General features: G+C 39.2%; 1 protein-coding gene across 1 annotated transcript in view; it reads right to left on the bottom strand.

The window, feature by feature from the left end:
- The window catches only part of TRHDE (thyrotropin releasing hormone degrading enzyme), a 211988-nt gene that overhangs the window by 23968 nt on the left and 169158 nt on the right, over window positions 1–18862 (bottom strand). Inside the window, exons 13-15 of the mRNA XM_059817016.1 lie at window positions 3844–3991; window positions 1564–1661; window positions 969–1076 (exon numbers count right to left, since the gene is read on the bottom strand). Of these exons, the coding sequence (XP_059672999.1) occupies window positions 969–1076; window positions 1564–1661; window positions 3844–3991 (354 nt within the window). The remainder of the gene's footprint in view (window positions 1–968; window positions 1077–1563; window positions 1662–3843; window positions 3992–18862) is intronic.

Here is an 18862-nt window from a genome sequence, read left to right as displayed (position 1 = left end):
GGGACTAAAAATGTAAGACTACTTCTCTTCTCTTCTCTTTTTCTTTGTTACTTGAAAGTAAAATATTTTCCTTTAAACCCAAGTATTTTCCTTTAAACCAAAATATTTTCCTTTAACCAAAATATCATGTGATGTACTTATGCAAATACTTCTACACCCACATTTCACATAATCAGAAAATCCATCATTCTTGCTCAAGAAGTCGTGGTCTTAACGTATACTCTGTACTTATCTCATTGTCCATAGATAACTACCTACTTAAATATTTGTATTTTCAGTAATTTAACATTTCTTAGATGTTTGCCTTTAAAAGATAAACTTCATACACCATTCACGGCCTTGCCTCAGCTGAATAAACTTGTGTCTGGACAGCCTAATTTACGTATTTCTTGTCAAACCACTACAGTGCTGCTAAAGCTCAACACATCAGTTATCATATTATTCCCTCTCTGAAACCTTACAAGAGCTTTTCCATGTATTCCTGAATCACATTAATTTCCAAGTCTTCACCCTTAAGTACTTCACAACATTTCCTCCAAATACACTGTTTCATCTCCTTTCTTACTTCTCAGTCCTTCTGCCTCTAACCTCTCTCACTTCTTTAATCACTTGGCACCTTCAGCTCTCTTGCCCTGATAGAGGCTCTGTGTTTGTCTGTCACTACAGTGTTCGCTCATCTTTCTTTAAACCCCTCCTTAAAACCCATCTGGTCACCTTCTAGCATATAATTATGTGACAGCAATTTATCAGGAGTGGTCAGTGGCTATATGGGTGTCCCCTCCACCCACTCATACACGCAAAGTCAAATAATTCATTCTGAAGCCCCACAGCCAGGAACCTCTGCTTCCTCCCATACCACTCTGCAGAATGGGGCACTGTGGTTGGGGGTGAGCAGGAGAGGAAGAGCGTGACAGCTGAATTGCCTCTGAGTAGGAGAAATGGGAAATACACATTTCGGTTCCACTTACCGGTTTCTATTGCTAGAAATCCAATCCGAGATTAACGTTGCAGCCTGCTGGTGACAGTGTTTGTTACCGAAGCTGCAGGCCAACATGATGACTTCCCGACGCAACTCTCTGTCCAAGTTTAAGAAAGCAATAAGGCTGCATTAATGAATGTGTTTGAATGTTTACAAAAAGTTATTTCTTATAACAGTGGCAGCAACTCATAGTTGGGCAACATACCAAAGGTAATAGAGCTATACAAATCTCAGTGTCAACTTAATGCCTACAGCTGCTGCAACAAATAAAGAAAGGTCGTGGACCAAAACCAGCCCCCATTTACACTTATGTGCTCTTTCTGACATCTGTGGTCGCATGAGTTCAAGTTCTTAAATATCCAGTGCAGTCAAATTTTAAATTAAGGCTTAGGAAATCATGTTCTCCAAACTCAGGAAAGAGGAATTTCATCTCACACCATCTTGCTCCTCTCCCTCTAACCCAGAAAGGAAAAATAGAAGGAAGACAAAGCTAGGACATGCTAAAGATGAAACCAAATTTTAGGAAAGTGCATTATGACAACTATATCCTGCAAACAAACAATAAAAAAAATAAATAACAGTACTCATGTTGGTAGGATGCTTGAACAAGCGATTTGTTTAAATTATTCGTTGGCCATCCAAGCTTGAGATACATTGATGCAACTTGTCTTAAAATATACTCCTGAGGGGGAAAAGAAAAATATATTCAGTGTTAACATTTATTTTTTATTTTTTATTTTAAATTGAAATACTATTGACTGTTGAGTTTTTGTTTCTCTTTTTACCCTCAAATAATGTCCTACTTTCCAAAGATTTTTATTTGCATTTTGCAAAGCAACATGTCCACATATAATCCTCCGTCACTGCTATAGTGAGAAGTAATCTATAGAACAGCTATTTGACTAGATGCCTAGGATAAGACAATTTATTGTTATACACCTCATCAATTTAAGAAGAGTTTCTTACAAGCTATTTTGAACTCACAATACACAGCTGAAAAGTTGCAAGAGTGTCAACAGCTTAATTTCTGCTCTATGGCCAATCTTGACTACACTGTGCAGGTTTACCTTTAAAATAATATTGTTTTAATATCCATAGCCATGGCAAAAACATCACATAAGTACAGCCAAATGACTTCAGAATACCAAGAAATGTGGCTGCAAATGAGCTTTGTGCATTTAATGACACTATGTTTTCAGTTTAGGTTCTTGGTGTGCTTAAAGAACAAAACAAGCCCAAGATGTATTTTAGCTTACTTTTACTTTTTACACAGGAGACATATTTACATATTCTGGCCAGTTGTGAAGAAAACCACTGTCATTGTATTCAGCGTAATCTTTTGCCAGTGGAATTTATCAATTTGAAAAAGAGAACTGAGATATAAAGAACCGCATAGGAGAGCATCTATTTTATTATTGTGGATGCCTGGGCGTGTATATATGATGTCAACACAAAAGGAGATTCATAGTGCAGCTTTCTCTAGCAGATATGTTATTCTGTGACTAAAAAGACTTTTTATTTCCTCTGCTATCACCTCTGCTTTCAAAGCTCTCATCAATAGTGATAAAACACAACCCAGCTGTGAATTTTACTGGTTTTATTTATTAAAATTGTGTTTTCTTTACACAGCCATGTTTAAAAGTGAAATAGCAATGGCAGACTCATAAGAATTTTTCTGTGCAATTAACAACAGACTAAACATGCAAGTTATTTCCACATCATTTTATATTATGGCTCTGGTTTGCATGTAGGCCCACATTGCAGGTTCATAAAGAATCTCAGTGTGTCTTTATTAATCTGTAGTATATGTTCTACAAAAATAATTTTCCATGTCAGCAAGTAGCTCTGTGTATGTGTGTGTGTGTGTGTGTGTGTATATATATATAATGTATGTACTTCTACGTATATACATACATTCAGCCACCTCAAGCCTCCTGCTTTTTGAGCATGTGTGCCTCTGGACATACACACACAAGCAAATATATGTTTAAGAAGAAAAAAACATCTTTAAGCATTTCAGGCTTTAGAGAGTTCCTTCATTGAAGGCTTTACAAAATTACATAAAATTACAGTATGTTGGCCATTGAAAATATGTAGACTATATAAAATTCATAGTGAATAAAAAACCCCCAAGAGTCCATAACTGTCACTGGCTGCAGTCAAATTCTGTGTACTTCATCAAACATGCTTCAGTGTAGCTAGTATTTCTTTTTAATTCCAGGTAAAATGTTAAAATGTTTGTCATGTCTATCTTAATTATCTACTGATAGCTGTTATTGCTGTCCCTTCAGACCCAATTATGAATGGGCTTTTGATTCAATGGTGATCTAATCCTTGTTAATTAAGGTAACTGCACTGAATTCACCATGGCTTTTTGGATGAAATAATGCCTACAGATCTTTACTTCTGTTGCATGCGTCCTGTTCAGTTGTGCCTGCATTTGGCATCCTTGCTGAGTTTGGGCATCAATCTAAATATCACCGTGGAGCTCCTCAAAAGAGAAGATCTGGAAATAGATTATTTTGAGTCTTTTAAGTGAAATACTTTATTTGTCATAATATTTTAAGGGAGGGATAATTACCTTTCCTTCTGCTAATCATATATGCCTCAAACAACAGATATCACTGTTCAAATACAAATGAACCAAAGCCTGACAATTGCTGTTTAAATAAAGAATAATTAGGAAGAAAGCTAATATCCCTAGGTCATTTACAGTATCTGGAGAATAGTTCATTTACAGATTGGGGAATAGTTCAACTCTTGGCTTGGCGGGGGGGGAGGGGTAGAGAAATAAAGAGAGAAAGAGAAAGAAAGAGAGAGACGGAGAGAGAGAGAAAGAGAGAAAGAAAGACTGTATCTCTTACATTAAAGATGTTGTAGCTTTCTGTGCGGTCCAGCAATTTATCTAGAGGATAAAGAGCTCGGCTGGCAGCATGCCAAGGCAGAAAATCCTTCTCCTCTGAAAGGTATCTGATAATCTCCAAAGGAATATTCTGAGGCAAATAACCAGCTCTGCAAAATTAAAGAAGTTAGTATTAAATTGGTTTTGCAGAAGATACATGATGAGGCAAAAATGACTTCTTTTTTTCCAAATGAAATTAAAAGGCAGAAAAACATGATAAACTCATCACATTATAATGACATAAAAGTCAGTCTTATAAAAAACAGCAACTCAGTCTCTCCCAACACATTTGCAAGCATACTTACTGGATGAAGGAAGGCATGAAGACACATGAAAGAAAACCAGACAAGCTATACCTACTTTTTATGGATTCCTGTGGCTATAAAAAACATGAACAGTGAAGTAACTGACTTTAAGCAAAAAACAAAAGGAAGGTGCTGCTTTGCTGATTTGTAAGATAGAAAGCTGTCTGCATAAAATCAACAACCCAAGGCATTTTGCTTCAGAGAACATTTCTACTGGCCATGGGCAATTGGGAAGAACTAATGGAGAAGAGCATCCTTTAGTTTCACAGTTCTCCTCCCCACTCTTTTCTCTCTCCTTTAGAGCTGCCTTGTCTTCTATCCACCCTAAGCCATTTTATTAAACTGAAGTGGCATTCAGTGACATCACTTTGGTTAAGGATGTTTCACCACTTTCCACATAAACTATGTTTTTTTCAGGTGGTTATGAATCAATCAACTAGAATTTTACCCCATTCTTTTACAGTCATAAAGGACCTCTCCCTGCAAGGGAAAGAGTTTAGCAGGGTTTCAGGAAGGCTTTTTAAATTAATAGCTTTACAAGTAAAGTGCAATACAGACACAAGTATTTGAAAGCTGCTTTGTAAAACTGAGTACTGGAAACATCAAGCTTTAGGATTTGCACTCATTTACTTTTTCAGAACAGCATTTTTTCTTAACTATCCAGACTGCAGAAACAAAGTGTAACCCTGTGGGTGTGAACTTTCCAGAAACATACAGGTCTATTTTTCTCCTGATGCATGCATTTAAATCCCAAAGGAGTTCTCTACCTGCGTAGAGAGGAGATAATGATTATGTTTTCATTAAACACTTAAAGTCAGCAAGTTGGATTCCACAAGATTCAATTTAACATAGGCTACAATATGATGTATCTTCATAGACTATTCTTCCTCCTTGCTGGTTGCAAATGTTCCCCTTAATTTCCATCACTGTCTGGGGAAGAGATGAATGCATATACCAAACAAAGAAAATCACACAGATTATTATGGGAATGAACCAATACAAACATGTTGATATAAATGTTGATCTCAGTTGTAACAGCATGTAAAAACTACTTTGCTAAAATATTTGAAATAGATTGTTCTTTTTGGTCAGGTCCAAAACCATAGTTTCCTTGCAAGGTGCAGCACATCCATGCAAGCCATTGTTTTTCACACTCTCTACTGGAAGAATTACACCCTGTTCCCTTCATGTTCTCGGGAAAGAAGTGAGTTCATGTAACAGTTTTCAAAAGTATCTATTCCATGCCCTTATGATGACCTACTCTCCAGTCTGCTTCATGTCATCTTTGTCCACATTTTGTCAGCAAGGCTCTGTTCTCAACTCCAGTTACAGTACGTGGTCAAGCAAGAAAAACAAGATAACTTGGAGAGCTCACTGTGTCACTCAGGAACTGAGCAGATATGAAATGAGAACAGTGGTGTTCTTAGAGTGGGTGGCGGACAGGGTTCCATGTATCTGAAGACAGAGAAAGCAAGCTAACTATAAATTACTCCATTTTATAGATCTGCCTTATTTCTGAAGCAGCAGAATATCATCAAGATGAGTTCTAGGTCTTAATACTTTGTAAAGATGTGTAACCATAATTAATGGGGCCAGAAGCAAGCTGGATTGAGTGCAGTTAAAAATCTTGGAGATCACGTTAGCAAAGAGGTAAACTAGCTTGAAGTTGCATATATGTAATTAGTTCCTAATGGGATTTGTGATTATTGTTACTGATAATTTGATTGACATGAGAAAGAGTGGAATATGGAACAAGAGGAATAGCTCTAGGAAACATGCTGCTTAGGGAATAAACAGATGAATGTTTATTACAGCTGCACTAATGGACATTTAGGATCATGCTTCTGAAATGGAATCTCTCTATGCTAAGCGCAAAAGGGAAATCATCACTGGAAACCAAACAGCTTATTTCTTTTAAGCTTCATTTCTCCATAAAGACACATAAGAAGTGAACTCAGCCAGACCTAGCACTTATTTCTGAGCTTTCGGCCTTCCTCATCAGTTTCAAAATCGTGATTCTTAGCTGATGATACTCATCCTGTTCACAACAGAAACTGTTATTCTCATCACTCACTGCTTCTACCTTCCAAATTTATCCGCTCATTCAATTCTGCCTGCCTCTCCCCCATCCCCCACTTTTCCTAATGTTTCCCTAAGGGTATATTCCTTCTCACAAAAACAGATTGTGGCAAAGTCTGAAATTTTCATGTTTACTCCTGAACTTTCTTCTCTTTCTGGATATGACCCTTGAAGACCTTATGCACAGTATCATCAAAATCAACCCCCCAACATCAACAGACTCAGTCCCGACAGCAGGGACGGGGATGAGGGGAGGTCCTTGTGGATGACATTATTCTATGAACGACAACAAATTCATCACTTCAGATCACGTGTTTTGAGGGGAAGTGGTTATGGCTGCTACAATCAATGTTAAACTCTCTGTCAGCACGTGTTGGGCAGATGTGCTTCAAGTACAGCTGCTAAGCTGGACCTCTGAGGGAACTTGAGCAGAGACCTATCTAAAATTCTCTTACAGTGGCAGTGAAGATAGAAGCACTTCCCTGGAGAAAACACAAGTGCTTCAGGAACTTTGCCTTGGCAGAATGTTCTATATATTCTACACTATTTTATTGTGTGGATGCCTACAGAAAACCATGATAGCCCTATTCTTTCAGCCTCAGCCACTAAGCCATATTTATGAACCTCTTAGTCCAAATACACTGCACTCCCAGACTATTGGCCGTTAAATAGTTTCTGGCAAGAGGTAGTGATAAATACATTCATTGTTTTACCTTTTTGTGTAAAATGTGGTAGGTAACATGTATGTTATAAAATATTAAATGTATACTACAGCTTAAAAAGCTTGAGGAATATTTTCATCCACAAAGAAAGGAAAGAGTTTGATAATGGTAATGCCAAATACTGAGGTTGCTAATCTTTGGCATTCATAGCTGAGAAAACAAGATATAAGGAGAATCTCTCATCCTAAACCGTAAAAGAGATAAACCATGAACCATAAAACCACGTACGGATAAAAAGCCCTAAAATCCAGATCACAGATCTAGGAGGTGCGTGAATTGTCCTGGGAGGTAGCACGACTATCATGACAACCAGGTCAGCAGAAGACAGAAATTAGCCAAAGTAGCATGTCTGTGCTCTAGTATTCTGCATCTTCACGAAGCACAGCAGCTGGTTTCTTAAGCTTTGTATTTAATACAATTGTATTCTTTTACTTTACACTAAAAGCTAAGAGTTTCAAGACTCCTCTTTCCCAGGGGCTACTGCATCCAGCAAGATATACTGGCTCACTTGAACAGTGGCAAACTCACTCACCAGCCAAGGGGTGCTGGCATGCTTCTAGGATTCTCCTTCACTAGCCTGGAAGAACTAGGTTCAAAGATGGTTACGCAGGATCTGGTCAGCAAAAGCAAAATTTTTGCATTCAGCGAAGTAGGAAGGAATGGTGAAAGACTCACGAGCGTCACAGGACTTGTGACAAACATACACCACCAGCTGGTGACAACTTGTAATAGAAATCACTTGTGTCATTTATGGAGCAGGATAATAACCAAGATGAGGAAAGAAGGCAGAACAACGAATGAGTCTGTTCTAAATATCTCTGTAAACTCTGATGGAAAAACACAGACCTGCAGAAATGTTAAACAGACATGTTTAACAATTAACATTATAATAAGAAGAAAAGTAACAGTAGCAACCTTCCCATCAAAGGGAAAAATGTGAAATAATTTCCCTGTCATATAATTGTCTGGTAATATTTATTCAAAGGCACTATAGAATATAACATAAGTTAAGTACATACTTTACACATGCAGCTTGATTTATCACTCTCTCTTCCAAAAACGTCACTGGAAGGACAGTGACAGAAATCCTTATTTTTCTTGTGTCTTTTTAGCCATCAATCATATTGCTACCCTTAAAGTCCAGCAAAAGTACTATCAGATATTGTCTGCCAAAGTCCAAATGCATGAGAGCCAGGGCTAAGAGACAAGGTTTTTTTCCAGCTTAGCCATCTCAAAGGAAAATTGAAATATTGTCTGTCACTCAGGGAATAACTGACTATGGGCTATACTGAAACCAGGTAACAAACATAAACACTGCAGAAATACTGTGATGTCCAATCTTATGTCTGGTCTGAAACGGTCACACTGTTTCTCCAGGTATGTCTCAAGTAGCAACCTGAGAATCTTAGCAAGCATGTATCTACAACCACAAAAATTCCACAGAGGAACCTGGGATAATCTTGGCAAGTATCTTAACAGATAAAATAGCCAAATCAAACAGTGTTGATTCATGAACAGTGGCTGAATGCAGGTTAAAAAGTTTACAAAAGTTCATCTTTAGCATCTGGAATGAAAAGGCTGGAATCCACCTTAAGAACTCATCTAGTCTCTCCCCTACTCCTACCAATGTGACTCCTGACAGAAATTTGTCTAGTTTTATTTATATATATAGGATATAATATTTGGATATAATGATATATATAGGATATAATAATTGCCTCTAGCAATGAATATCCTAGGACCACTAGAATTTCAGTACTCCTCAGAGGCATGATAATAAGAATATTATAACTCTGGTCTTTTGCCCTGTAAATATACACAGAAGAGTACCAACAGATCCAACAGATTTCATGTCTTAAATTGAACAGTTGTTTATGCAGCTTCAGTATAAAACACAAAAAGCAGGGGTCCCTCTTTATTGTATTCTAGTTTAGAGGTTTTTGATTGACATCACTGGTCACTTAGAAAGGAGCCCAGACTTAAAAAAGAGCCTCTACAAGCCAGCTCTAAGCCAGCCTTCTCCATACTGAGTCTTTTAAAAAACGTGACTACAAAAGCAAAATTTAACCAAAAAGATCGTATTTGAGACCCTTGGTTGTTTTACCACTTTTTACATAATTGTCCTTATCGATCGGTTTAGGAGTATGTCAATCATTCTGTAGTCACTGTTACATACGAGAACTTTAGCATGTGTTAGAAACATGGCACCACATGAGGTTTGTCTTACCATCTGTGTTCCTGGTTTCACAGTTGCCTGCTGAACTAAAGTGGAGAACAAGAGAACAGGAACATAGACTAGCAAAGAGATCTGTTTTAGTTATTAGACAGACTTCCAGACAAACATCACAGTCCAGAAGGTTTTTCATGCCTAAAGAGGCTGCTGACGAACTGTGGTGAAAAGGTGATATCCCATTTTTACGACAAGGGCAGAGGTTGAAAAGACCTTTCAAAGGTTCTATTAAGTGGCTTATGACATTATATAATATCATAAGCACCAACCCTTAGCAAGGTACTATCCTGCTTACACTGAAGAAATTGCTAGGGTGGCCATTGCTACAAAGAAAAGAGGCAATGAACAAAAAAGACAGTACTGAACGTGGTAATGAAATATCCCTCACAAAGAATTCCCACTACGAATCTCATAGCAATCAAAAATAATCTTCCAATTACATGATATTTTAATGAGTCAGATAAAAGCAGGAGATCTAGATTATATTATGAAACATCAGTGCGTATTCAGCTGCATTCTGACCTTGATTTGTTCTTTACACTGAGCCACTGAACTTATGGACAGATCCCAGCACATTCATTTTCCCCTTAGGGACAAAGTACCAAATGGTAGTGTAATTGCCAAGGGAAAATTATTACTCTGTTCTGAATTATTTCTATCATAAATCCAGCACCAGTCAAACAGACTCTGTCACAAAAACGGCAGGGTTGCTGTACAGTGATGAGAGTCCCACATACAAGTGCACCATAAATCCCTTAGCCCCACCACCCAACAAAGTCATTATAAGTCATGTGTTTAAATCAAAATTAGAAAATCAAGCTGGCAGCAAACTGGTCTGCATTGTTGAAACAATTGAAATGAGGTGATTTACTTGCTGCTGGTTTAAAACTCACCCTGCATCATCTGTTTTGTATGAAATACGTAAAACATGACTAGCTTTTTGTCTGGATAATTTTGAAGGGGGAAAATGCAGCTCTTCAGAACACAGACGTGCAACTCAGATTAACTTCAGTTCTGTTTCTGTGCATGTGCAATATATGAATAATTAGGCTATACTCATTAACCCATAAAGGGACAGTTTAAAGTAAGTTAGGATTCTTATTCATTGATTCATTCTTTTACCTTTAAAGTCAAGTGTGCGGATTAGAATAATTCACAGAGAAACTTGGTGCCAATGAACATTCACATTTAACTGTATTTGGCTTTTTCTAACCCTATTCATTTCTTCTGGAGCTACCAAGGACTAGTGCCCCTACTGATGTATTCAGGATATTCTTTCCCATTCTTTGGCAGCTGAGTAAAACCAGGTTATGTTGAACCCTAACACGTAAAAAAAGCTCTGAGCAAGGCGACCCATGCAACAGGGAAACTAACTCTTGTAGTCACAAATTTCACCTTCAACTCCTGCAAGACTGGGAAATCAAAGATTAAAACCTTATGATGACTGGCATCCACGTTCAACAAGGGGAGCTGGAAAAAGAATGTTTTCTCACAGAAAACTAATGGGCAACCTGTAAAAAAGGTCCCGTGATTTCCAGTATCAAAGAATGATGTACCTCATCTTTCACTCCCAGGGTTGGGCTGACTTAGGACCACATAAGGACTCCGCTTTTCTAAGACATCCAAAGTGACTTAATGGAGGCATTATGATTTGTACCAGCTATGGACTTCCATGTAAACAGGACAGAAATGCACATCTGCTCTTTGATAAATACAACAGCAACATTTGGCTTACAAGCTCATTTTAATTACTAAATTTAATCAGCATTCAATCTCTCCAACATCAAGGATTCAGAGAGTATGACAGTTTTAAGTGAAGCCTGCTTATTATTATGTTTTCTTACATGAAAAATATTTGAGGACTCTTCAAGTGACATTCAACTCCACACAAGAGCATCTGAAGCATCCTACAAAGAATAGTTCAAATTCAATGTAATTATCAGAGTATCACATGGCTTAAATTATCTTGCACAGTTTTAGAGTTGCCACATAAGCAAAGGCTAATACTAATTTGAATGAATCACCTTTGTTGAAAACAGAAAAAACCCCAAAATTTAAAACCCCGTGTTTGTAAAAATGCAACAAAAATTCCTTCAAAATGAAGTTCAGTATCTCTCCTTTCCTCTTCTTCCCCATTTGAGAAGAATGAATTAAAAAAGAGTGCAAGATGAAAAGGAATAATCTTCCTGCTGAAAATTAAGATTAGGCAGTAAATGAGGTATGTCATGTTTTTCATCATCATGAAACCCTGATTTTTGAGAAGTATGTCATTCACACACTTAAAATAACTAAAGAAATTTGAATGTATTTCAGGGGCTAATAGATGTCAATTTCAGATGACTCAGTTATGAGAAGTGTTATTTATTTTCTTTCTGGATGATTTTGTTGGGAAGGGTAGAATGAAACAGCCCTTCTATTCCTTAAGTTGTCAATGGGCAATGGTATCTATGAGAGCATGTTTGAGCAAATTCAAAATTGAGTTTTTTTATTACTATGCATAATATTTCTTCATATCTCTCTTTTTTCCTGTTCTAATGTTTATAATTTGCATATCTGTCAGCCAAGTGAAATATGTGTTTAAAAGCTAGAAACTTCATATGGAAAGCACAGAAGCCTGATCTTGAAAATACACATGCAATCTGAATTTTGTCTGCCAGAACATCTACAGAATTGGATATTATTTCTGTAAAAGCAATTCCCTATAAACATATTTATAACAAAGGACTCTCTGAAATTCTCACAAACCCTCACCTATTCTCTTATCTCCATTTTACAGAGAGAAAACAGACACAAACAGTTTAAGTGATTTTACTAAGATCACCTAGGAAGTCTATAGCACAAACAGCATCCCAGGTTTCTCTTCAGTCCCTGTGCGGTGCCTTAGTCATAACACGGTCCATCCTCTCATTTATTCCTTGATTTCTGGGTAGAGGAAAAGACACTTCTAGCCAGATAGGAAGGAGCTAAACTAGCACAACATTGATTCCCAAAACTTCTCTTAAATTTTATCAAGTGAAGGGACTTTAGTCTAAAGTTTAAAAAACTGCTTTATAAAATCACCAAATGAACACCAAAAAACTTAAAAGCATAATCTGCACTTTGAATTCAAAAGTTCACCCTGGCAGTATTTTCTGCCAAGTGGATAGAACATATACTGACAAAGACCAGACCTCCTCTAGACAACAATCCTGGCCAACAGCAATCGGATGAGCCCAAAATGTAGGATCATTTCTGAGAAGCAATGGTGCAGTCAGGTCAAAACAGCAGGCAAAGCAGTCAATAGCCTAAGGTGGCAGACTATTTTGTTTATGCTGATGAGGCATCGGCATTGTCCTTTCTAGCTAGAAAAATTGGTTATTCCCTTTTATTCATATATCCTTTGTTGATGCTGGGAAAGGACAGGGTGTTTAGAGCAGCATCTCCAACCTCTCGGGGTTGCTCGTTGCTGCCTCCTTGACCAAGGTAGCAGCAGGGTCTTTTGCTCTCCATACTAGTCCTGCCGGACCCTCAGAAAGAAAAATAATGGTGTTCTGGTATAAGGGTAATTGTGAGAGGACAGGTGAGGGAGGTGGGGAAAAAGGCTGACCAAGCAGCTGCAGGGAAGAAAAAGGGGTTTGTAGATGTGAGGAAGGCACAGGCAAGAGGTATATGCTAGTAAGAGAGGATAGGGCCCCCACAGAATGCCATAGGTTGTGAGGCTGGATGAAGACTTTCCCCTGCCCCACCAACACACAGATTCCTGAAGCCATATTTGCACCTCTCAGCCCCCTTTCCAATACTCAAAGTTGCTAAGAAGCCTTCAGCACGCTCCACTCATGCCACTCTCCTCATCTTGTTTAACCTCGAACCCCAAGTTAAGCGTTCTCTTGAAGTGTAATTCAGACCTGATTTAATTAATGTTCCTGAAACAAATTTCACAGGCTGTTCCCCTCCCCTGTCATTACACAGCAGTCCCTGGCATCTGCATGCAACATGGATACATCCATACCAAGCTGACTTCAGAGACCAGCTTGAACTATAACAAACCAAGACCATGGGGTGAAAAGACAATGGGCTAAAAACCATTAACTAAAAATAATTCTTTCATTCCTTTGAAACCAGAGTCGTGGTTTCCTGACAGTTTATTTTGGGTTTGGCTAAGAATAGAGTTAATGTAGTTTACAGGATAAAACAATTACGGCTATAATAACTCAGAAATACCGGAAATAATTGAAGCATAGGCAAATTTTGTGGAGATGCGGATTAACAACATCACCCACTTCTACAGGATAGATGTATACTAGACCAAGACCTACCCCCTGCACTAAAGACTCTGCAGAGAACTCAGATCTACAGTTTCTCTTTTGTGCGTGCTGAAGAGTCTTCTCCAACTTCTTCCCCAGCTCTTAGCAGGTTTTTCTGTTGTCCGGGATGCTCTCGCAGCACCAGCACTTCCCAGGAATGTGCTGTACAATTTGCTTTACTGCTCTTAGCTATGCAACAGGATCAGATGCACATATGATACACTACAAAAGCAGAAGTGACTTTTAGTGTGCTTACTCTCAAGAATCGCTTTGATTCTTCTTGTACAAACATATGCAAACGTTAGCTGAAATGTGTAACTCCACATAAAGCAGATATCAAGACTGTGATATGTCACAGAACATATGGACTGACACGCAGCATATGGAATGAATGACGGCTACCTTAAAATATTTGTAGCTTTCTATTTCCTCTAAAAAAGGCACAGCTGCTCTGGCCCATTGAGAGAGTATTTATGTCAAAGGAAATCCAAGAACTTTTGTAGGAAGCCATTATCTAAATCAGTTGCTGGTGAACCATCACCAAAATTTGCCTGACAGTGAAAGAGAGTTACTATGGCATCTGCTGAAATAATTTAGTTGAGGCCTCACTTATTAAAATAGTATATCTATACCACTATTAATCAAGTGTGATACAAACTATCGATCTAATACTCATTCCCTTAGCTGGTACTCAGAGGCACTAATTAAGGGAGCTGCTTAACGTAACCGTTGTTTACCTCCATGTTGAACTATCAGCAAATGTGATCAGGAGTAATAATGAAGACTGGAGCTAAACTGCCATTTATTCATTTAAATGGAGCCTCTATGATTGTTTATGAATAACCCAAGCAAAACAAGGTCAACAACCCTGGGTGCGGCTGCTGAAATTCTGAAACATTAATTGGGCTAGATGTGATGGGCTTCTACCTTTGTCACCTACTTATTACCCAGTCCCAGATTTTTAAATGAACCCTCAAATGCCTCGACTTTTCCTGACATGACACTAAACAGGACTTTAAGTAACACAAAACAAGTGTAACATGGAACCAATTAGCCCAGATTCGTTGGAAGACTTCAAATGCTACAATAAATGAAAACTTAATCTCTGGAGAAGGAAAACAACAATGAAGATCACTTCAACTCCATAGTTTAGTTTTGTTATGCATGTATTTCCACCAGAAAATTCAAGAAAACATTCTTCCAATTTAGCAGTAATAATTCTGGGTTTTATATGGAAGCGTATAAACTAGAGGCTTAGTTAAAAGATAACTCCATTTCCAGAAATAAAATCAGCTAATCATTATGGGTGGTGGTGCTGCCTCAGGTAGCTGAATGCATAAGATGTTTTTGTCTGAGTGGCAATACTCCACATCCAGGAATTAACTTAAGAAATAAGGAGAGGGTTGGCTTTGATTTGTTGGCTATTGTCTTTAAAGAAAAAAATAAAACAGGGCGTCCTAAAGACATGATTTTCCAGATCCCAAAGGCTGTATTTGGTTAACTGAGACTTACTTTTTAAATTAATTTCTCTGTTCAAGTTGGTGAGAAGGTGATCTGGAGTGAGCATTAGCTTCACAGAGTCACAGAATCACAGAATGACAGGCGTTGGAAGGGACCTCTGGACATCACCTGGTTCAACCCCCTGCCAGAGCAGGTTCCCTTACAGCAGATTGCACAGGAATGCATCCAGGCGAGTTTTGAGTATCTCCAGAGAAGGAGACTCCACAACCTCTCTGAGCAGCTTGTTCCAGTGCTCTGCCACCCTCAAAGTAAAGAAGGTCCTCCTCATGTTTAGATGGAACTTCCTATGATCAAGTTTGTGCCCGTTACCTCTCCTCCTGTCACTGGGCACCCCTGAAAAAAGACTGGCCCCATCCTCCTGGCACCCACCCCTCAAGTATTTATAAGCATTAAGAAGATCCCCCCTCAGTCTTCTCTTCTCCAGACTAAAAAGACCCAAGCCCCTCAGCCTTTCCTCATAAGAAAGATGTTCCAGTCCCCTAATCATCTTCATAGCCCTTTGCTGTACCCTCTCCAGCAGCTCCCTGTCCTTCTTGAACGGGGGAGCCCAGAACTGGACACAGTACTCCAGATGCAGCCTCACTGGGGCAGAGTAGAGGGGGAGGATAACCTCCCTCCACCTGCTAGCCACACTCTTCTTGATGCACCCCAGGATGCCATTGGCCTTCTTGGCCACAAGGGCACATTGCTGGATCCTGGTCATCCTGTTGTCCACCAGGACTCCCAGGTCCCTTTCCACAGAGCTGCTCTCCAGCAGGTCAGCCCCTGACCTGTACTGATGCATGGGGTTATTCCTCCCCAGGTGCAGTACCCTACACTTGCCTTTGTTGAATTTCATAAGGTTCCTCTCTGCCCAACTCTCCAGCCCGTCCAGGTCACGCTGAATGGCAGCGCAGCCTTCCCGTGTGCCCGCCGCTCCTCCCAGTTTTGTGTCATCAGCAAACTTGCTGAGGACACACTCTGTCCCTTCATCCAGATCATTGATGGATATATTGAGCAGGACTGGACCCAGTCCTGACCCCTGGGGAACACCACTTGTTACACACCTCCAACTAGACTCTGTGCCACAACTAGACTCTGTGCCACTAATCACAACCCTCTGAGCTCTATCTATCAGCCAGTTTTCAATCCACCCCACTGTCCGTTCATCTAACCCACACTTCCTAAGCTTGTCTATGAGGATGATGTGGGAGACGGTGTCGAAAGCCTTGCTGAAGTCAAGGTAGACAACATCCACTGCCCTCCCCTCACCTATCCATCCAAGTCATGACATCGTAGAAGGCTATCAGATTGGTCAGACATGACTTCCCCTTGGCGAAGCTTACTTCAGTCATTTTACTTCTGGAATCAACCTTGGAGTCAAATGCACCAGCTTTTAAAGATGAATTCGTGTCAAGGGAGACAATCTGGATTTATACATCGAAAGGCAGGTTGGCACTGCCTTTTCCCTTACCCTCGGACTTTGGTTTTCTAGAGTCAGCAGAACTCAGAGCTTGGAAAGAAGCAAGCCAAGAAGAACTGATTAACAGCCAGAAAACAATCATCATAACTCATCATATATCTGCACCAGGTTCCTGGTTTTGGCCTGGTGAATGAAATGAGAGAGAGGAACTCTCATGAAGGCCACCTGTAGCAGGGAAGTTGCTTAGTGCACAGATAATCCTGAAGGTGTCATTTTTGTCATTGCTCATTTCTGACACAGCTCCCTGATTTGTGAAGTCTACAGGGGCAGGCTTTTCTGGCCTGAAAAAAAAAATCATCTGAAGATTAAGTCAACCAGTTTAATGAGGGGAAGTGAATATGAAGATTTAGAGCCCAGCAAGGAAGGAATAGGGGTGACACAGCAGTCCTGACATTAGTAGAGCAATTTATCTTATTCTATGTGGTTAAGTGGCTTTGAGAGGTCAGGTGCACGTTTCTCTCTGTTAACTGTCAGTGCACTGCAAGGTGATGAGCTCAGATTTACAGGTCTACCTTTGGGATGCCTGAAGTAAAGTGGGAGGCATCCCACCTCACATCCTCACTAACTGATCCCTTATCCTAAGGAAAGAGAAAAACAGGAGAAGCTGACAACATTACTCACACTCTCAAGAAACCGTAGGATCTTTGTTATTTCCTGTGACACTACTTATTGGCGCTATCTGAACTACCCTCTGCTCAGTTTAAGCTTAGAAGAGAACCACAGTTCTATTTGTCTTCTCTCAGCTTTCTCAGTCAACACATCCCATTTACTACAACCAACAAATTTTCAAATCGTACTGAAATTTCATACAAAACATCCCCAAAAGATAAAGGATCTTCAAGAAGAAAGGAAGAGAGACTGCCAAGGTGCCATTCTTGCTCAAGAATTTGGGGCATGTATTTCCATAAGCTATGTTACTGCCAGGGCTACAGCTCTCCAGATCCTCAGGGTGTCTGAGAACAGACTTACGCTTAAAAATCTGAAAAACAAACAAGCTTGAGAGAATTCAAACACAGTGGGCAAGCTGTAGCTTTCTTTTGTTGTTACTACTCAATTCAACTCTGCTTGATTAATTTTATGGAACCAAAATACACCAAGAAGGAAGAAGGAGGAATATATTTCCATATAAAATGGGCAAAACTTTATGGAATTAAATTTATAGAGCTTAAAATATTCCTTGGAGGTATCAATTCATTTATGTTGTTTATTTTTGAGAAATCATTATGCTGGACAGTAAAAGGATAATAAACATTTTGGAGGAATGAAATCAAACACACCTATTTAAAAAATAAAATAAAATGTGGTGCTTGAAAATAATTTGTATGAACCATTTTTTCATCTTTCTCCAGACCTGAATATTATTAATTTTTACTGAAGATAAGACCTGTACTTGTTCCACAAACAAAATCAATTAGCAGTAAAACTACATAGAAATACCATATTAGGACATACCGTATTAGGACAGTGGAAAAATTGAGTCAAACCCTTCTGGTGTGGAATAGACATTATCTGTATCAAGTTCAACAACACACTAGGGAGTACTTCAGAAGTTTCTAAGAAAGATGGGGTATTTTGAAGAAATACAGTCTCTTCAGTAGAGGAAAAAGAAGTTTATGTTAGAAATTCTTTTAAAAAGGACCAGCATGAATTTAAGAAGCTATGTTTTAATTTTTGCATTATTTTATCACTGAAAATAATAACTAGGGATTAAAATAAAAGTGTGTATTCCACAGTTCTCTCCTCTCTCAAAATGTGTATGTTTATAGTTGTAGACAAGAAGATAACACATCAGTGCAACTAGGGACCACGACTGAGGACTGAATTATCCTTAAGAACAGCCAGTCTTCTCAGAAGTCAGGTCTAAACTACCAATTACTACCTCTATGCCTGGTCAATAAGGTTACTCACCTTTTCTCATGTCACAGTCAGAGACAATCGTATGCGTTTAATCTCCCCATCACATAACATTGTATGGGCAGGGAGAAACACACGCTGTACATTGCAGACGGGACCAAATCAGCACTGCATCCACACGGCAGGTAACATCCAAACCATGATACTGCTCCAAAAGAAAGTGAAGCGACTTTCTGCACTGCGCCTCGCAGCCCAGGGAGGGTAAGCTAAGCTGCTTTTAGGCTGATGGTGGCCTTCTGAACGCTGACTTTTTGAGGAAATTGAAAGGGTCTGTGTGATTTTGATAGCCTTCAGAGCTTGTTTTAGGAACACTGCTATGGCATGTCAGAGCACCTGACACAGCAGGGGCAGCTGTGCCACACTGCAGCGTCAGCGTGTGATTCCCCATGGCTCGTCCCAGCAAGAGATTTCCATCTGCTTTCATACTCCCCAAAGTTCAGGCGTTCTGCTGTCAAGACCTGCCCC

Source organism: Gavia stellata, chromosome 4, assembly GCF_030936135.1.
Source record: "Gavia stellata isolate bGavSte3 chromosome 4, bGavSte3.hap2, whole genome shotgun sequence".
Classification (NCBI taxonomy): Eukaryota; Metazoa; Chordata; class Aves; order Gaviiformes; family Gaviidae; genus Gavia; species Gavia stellata.
The sequence above is the reverse complement of the archived record's forward strand: the minus strand, read 5'-3'. Positions and strand labels throughout refer to the sequence as shown.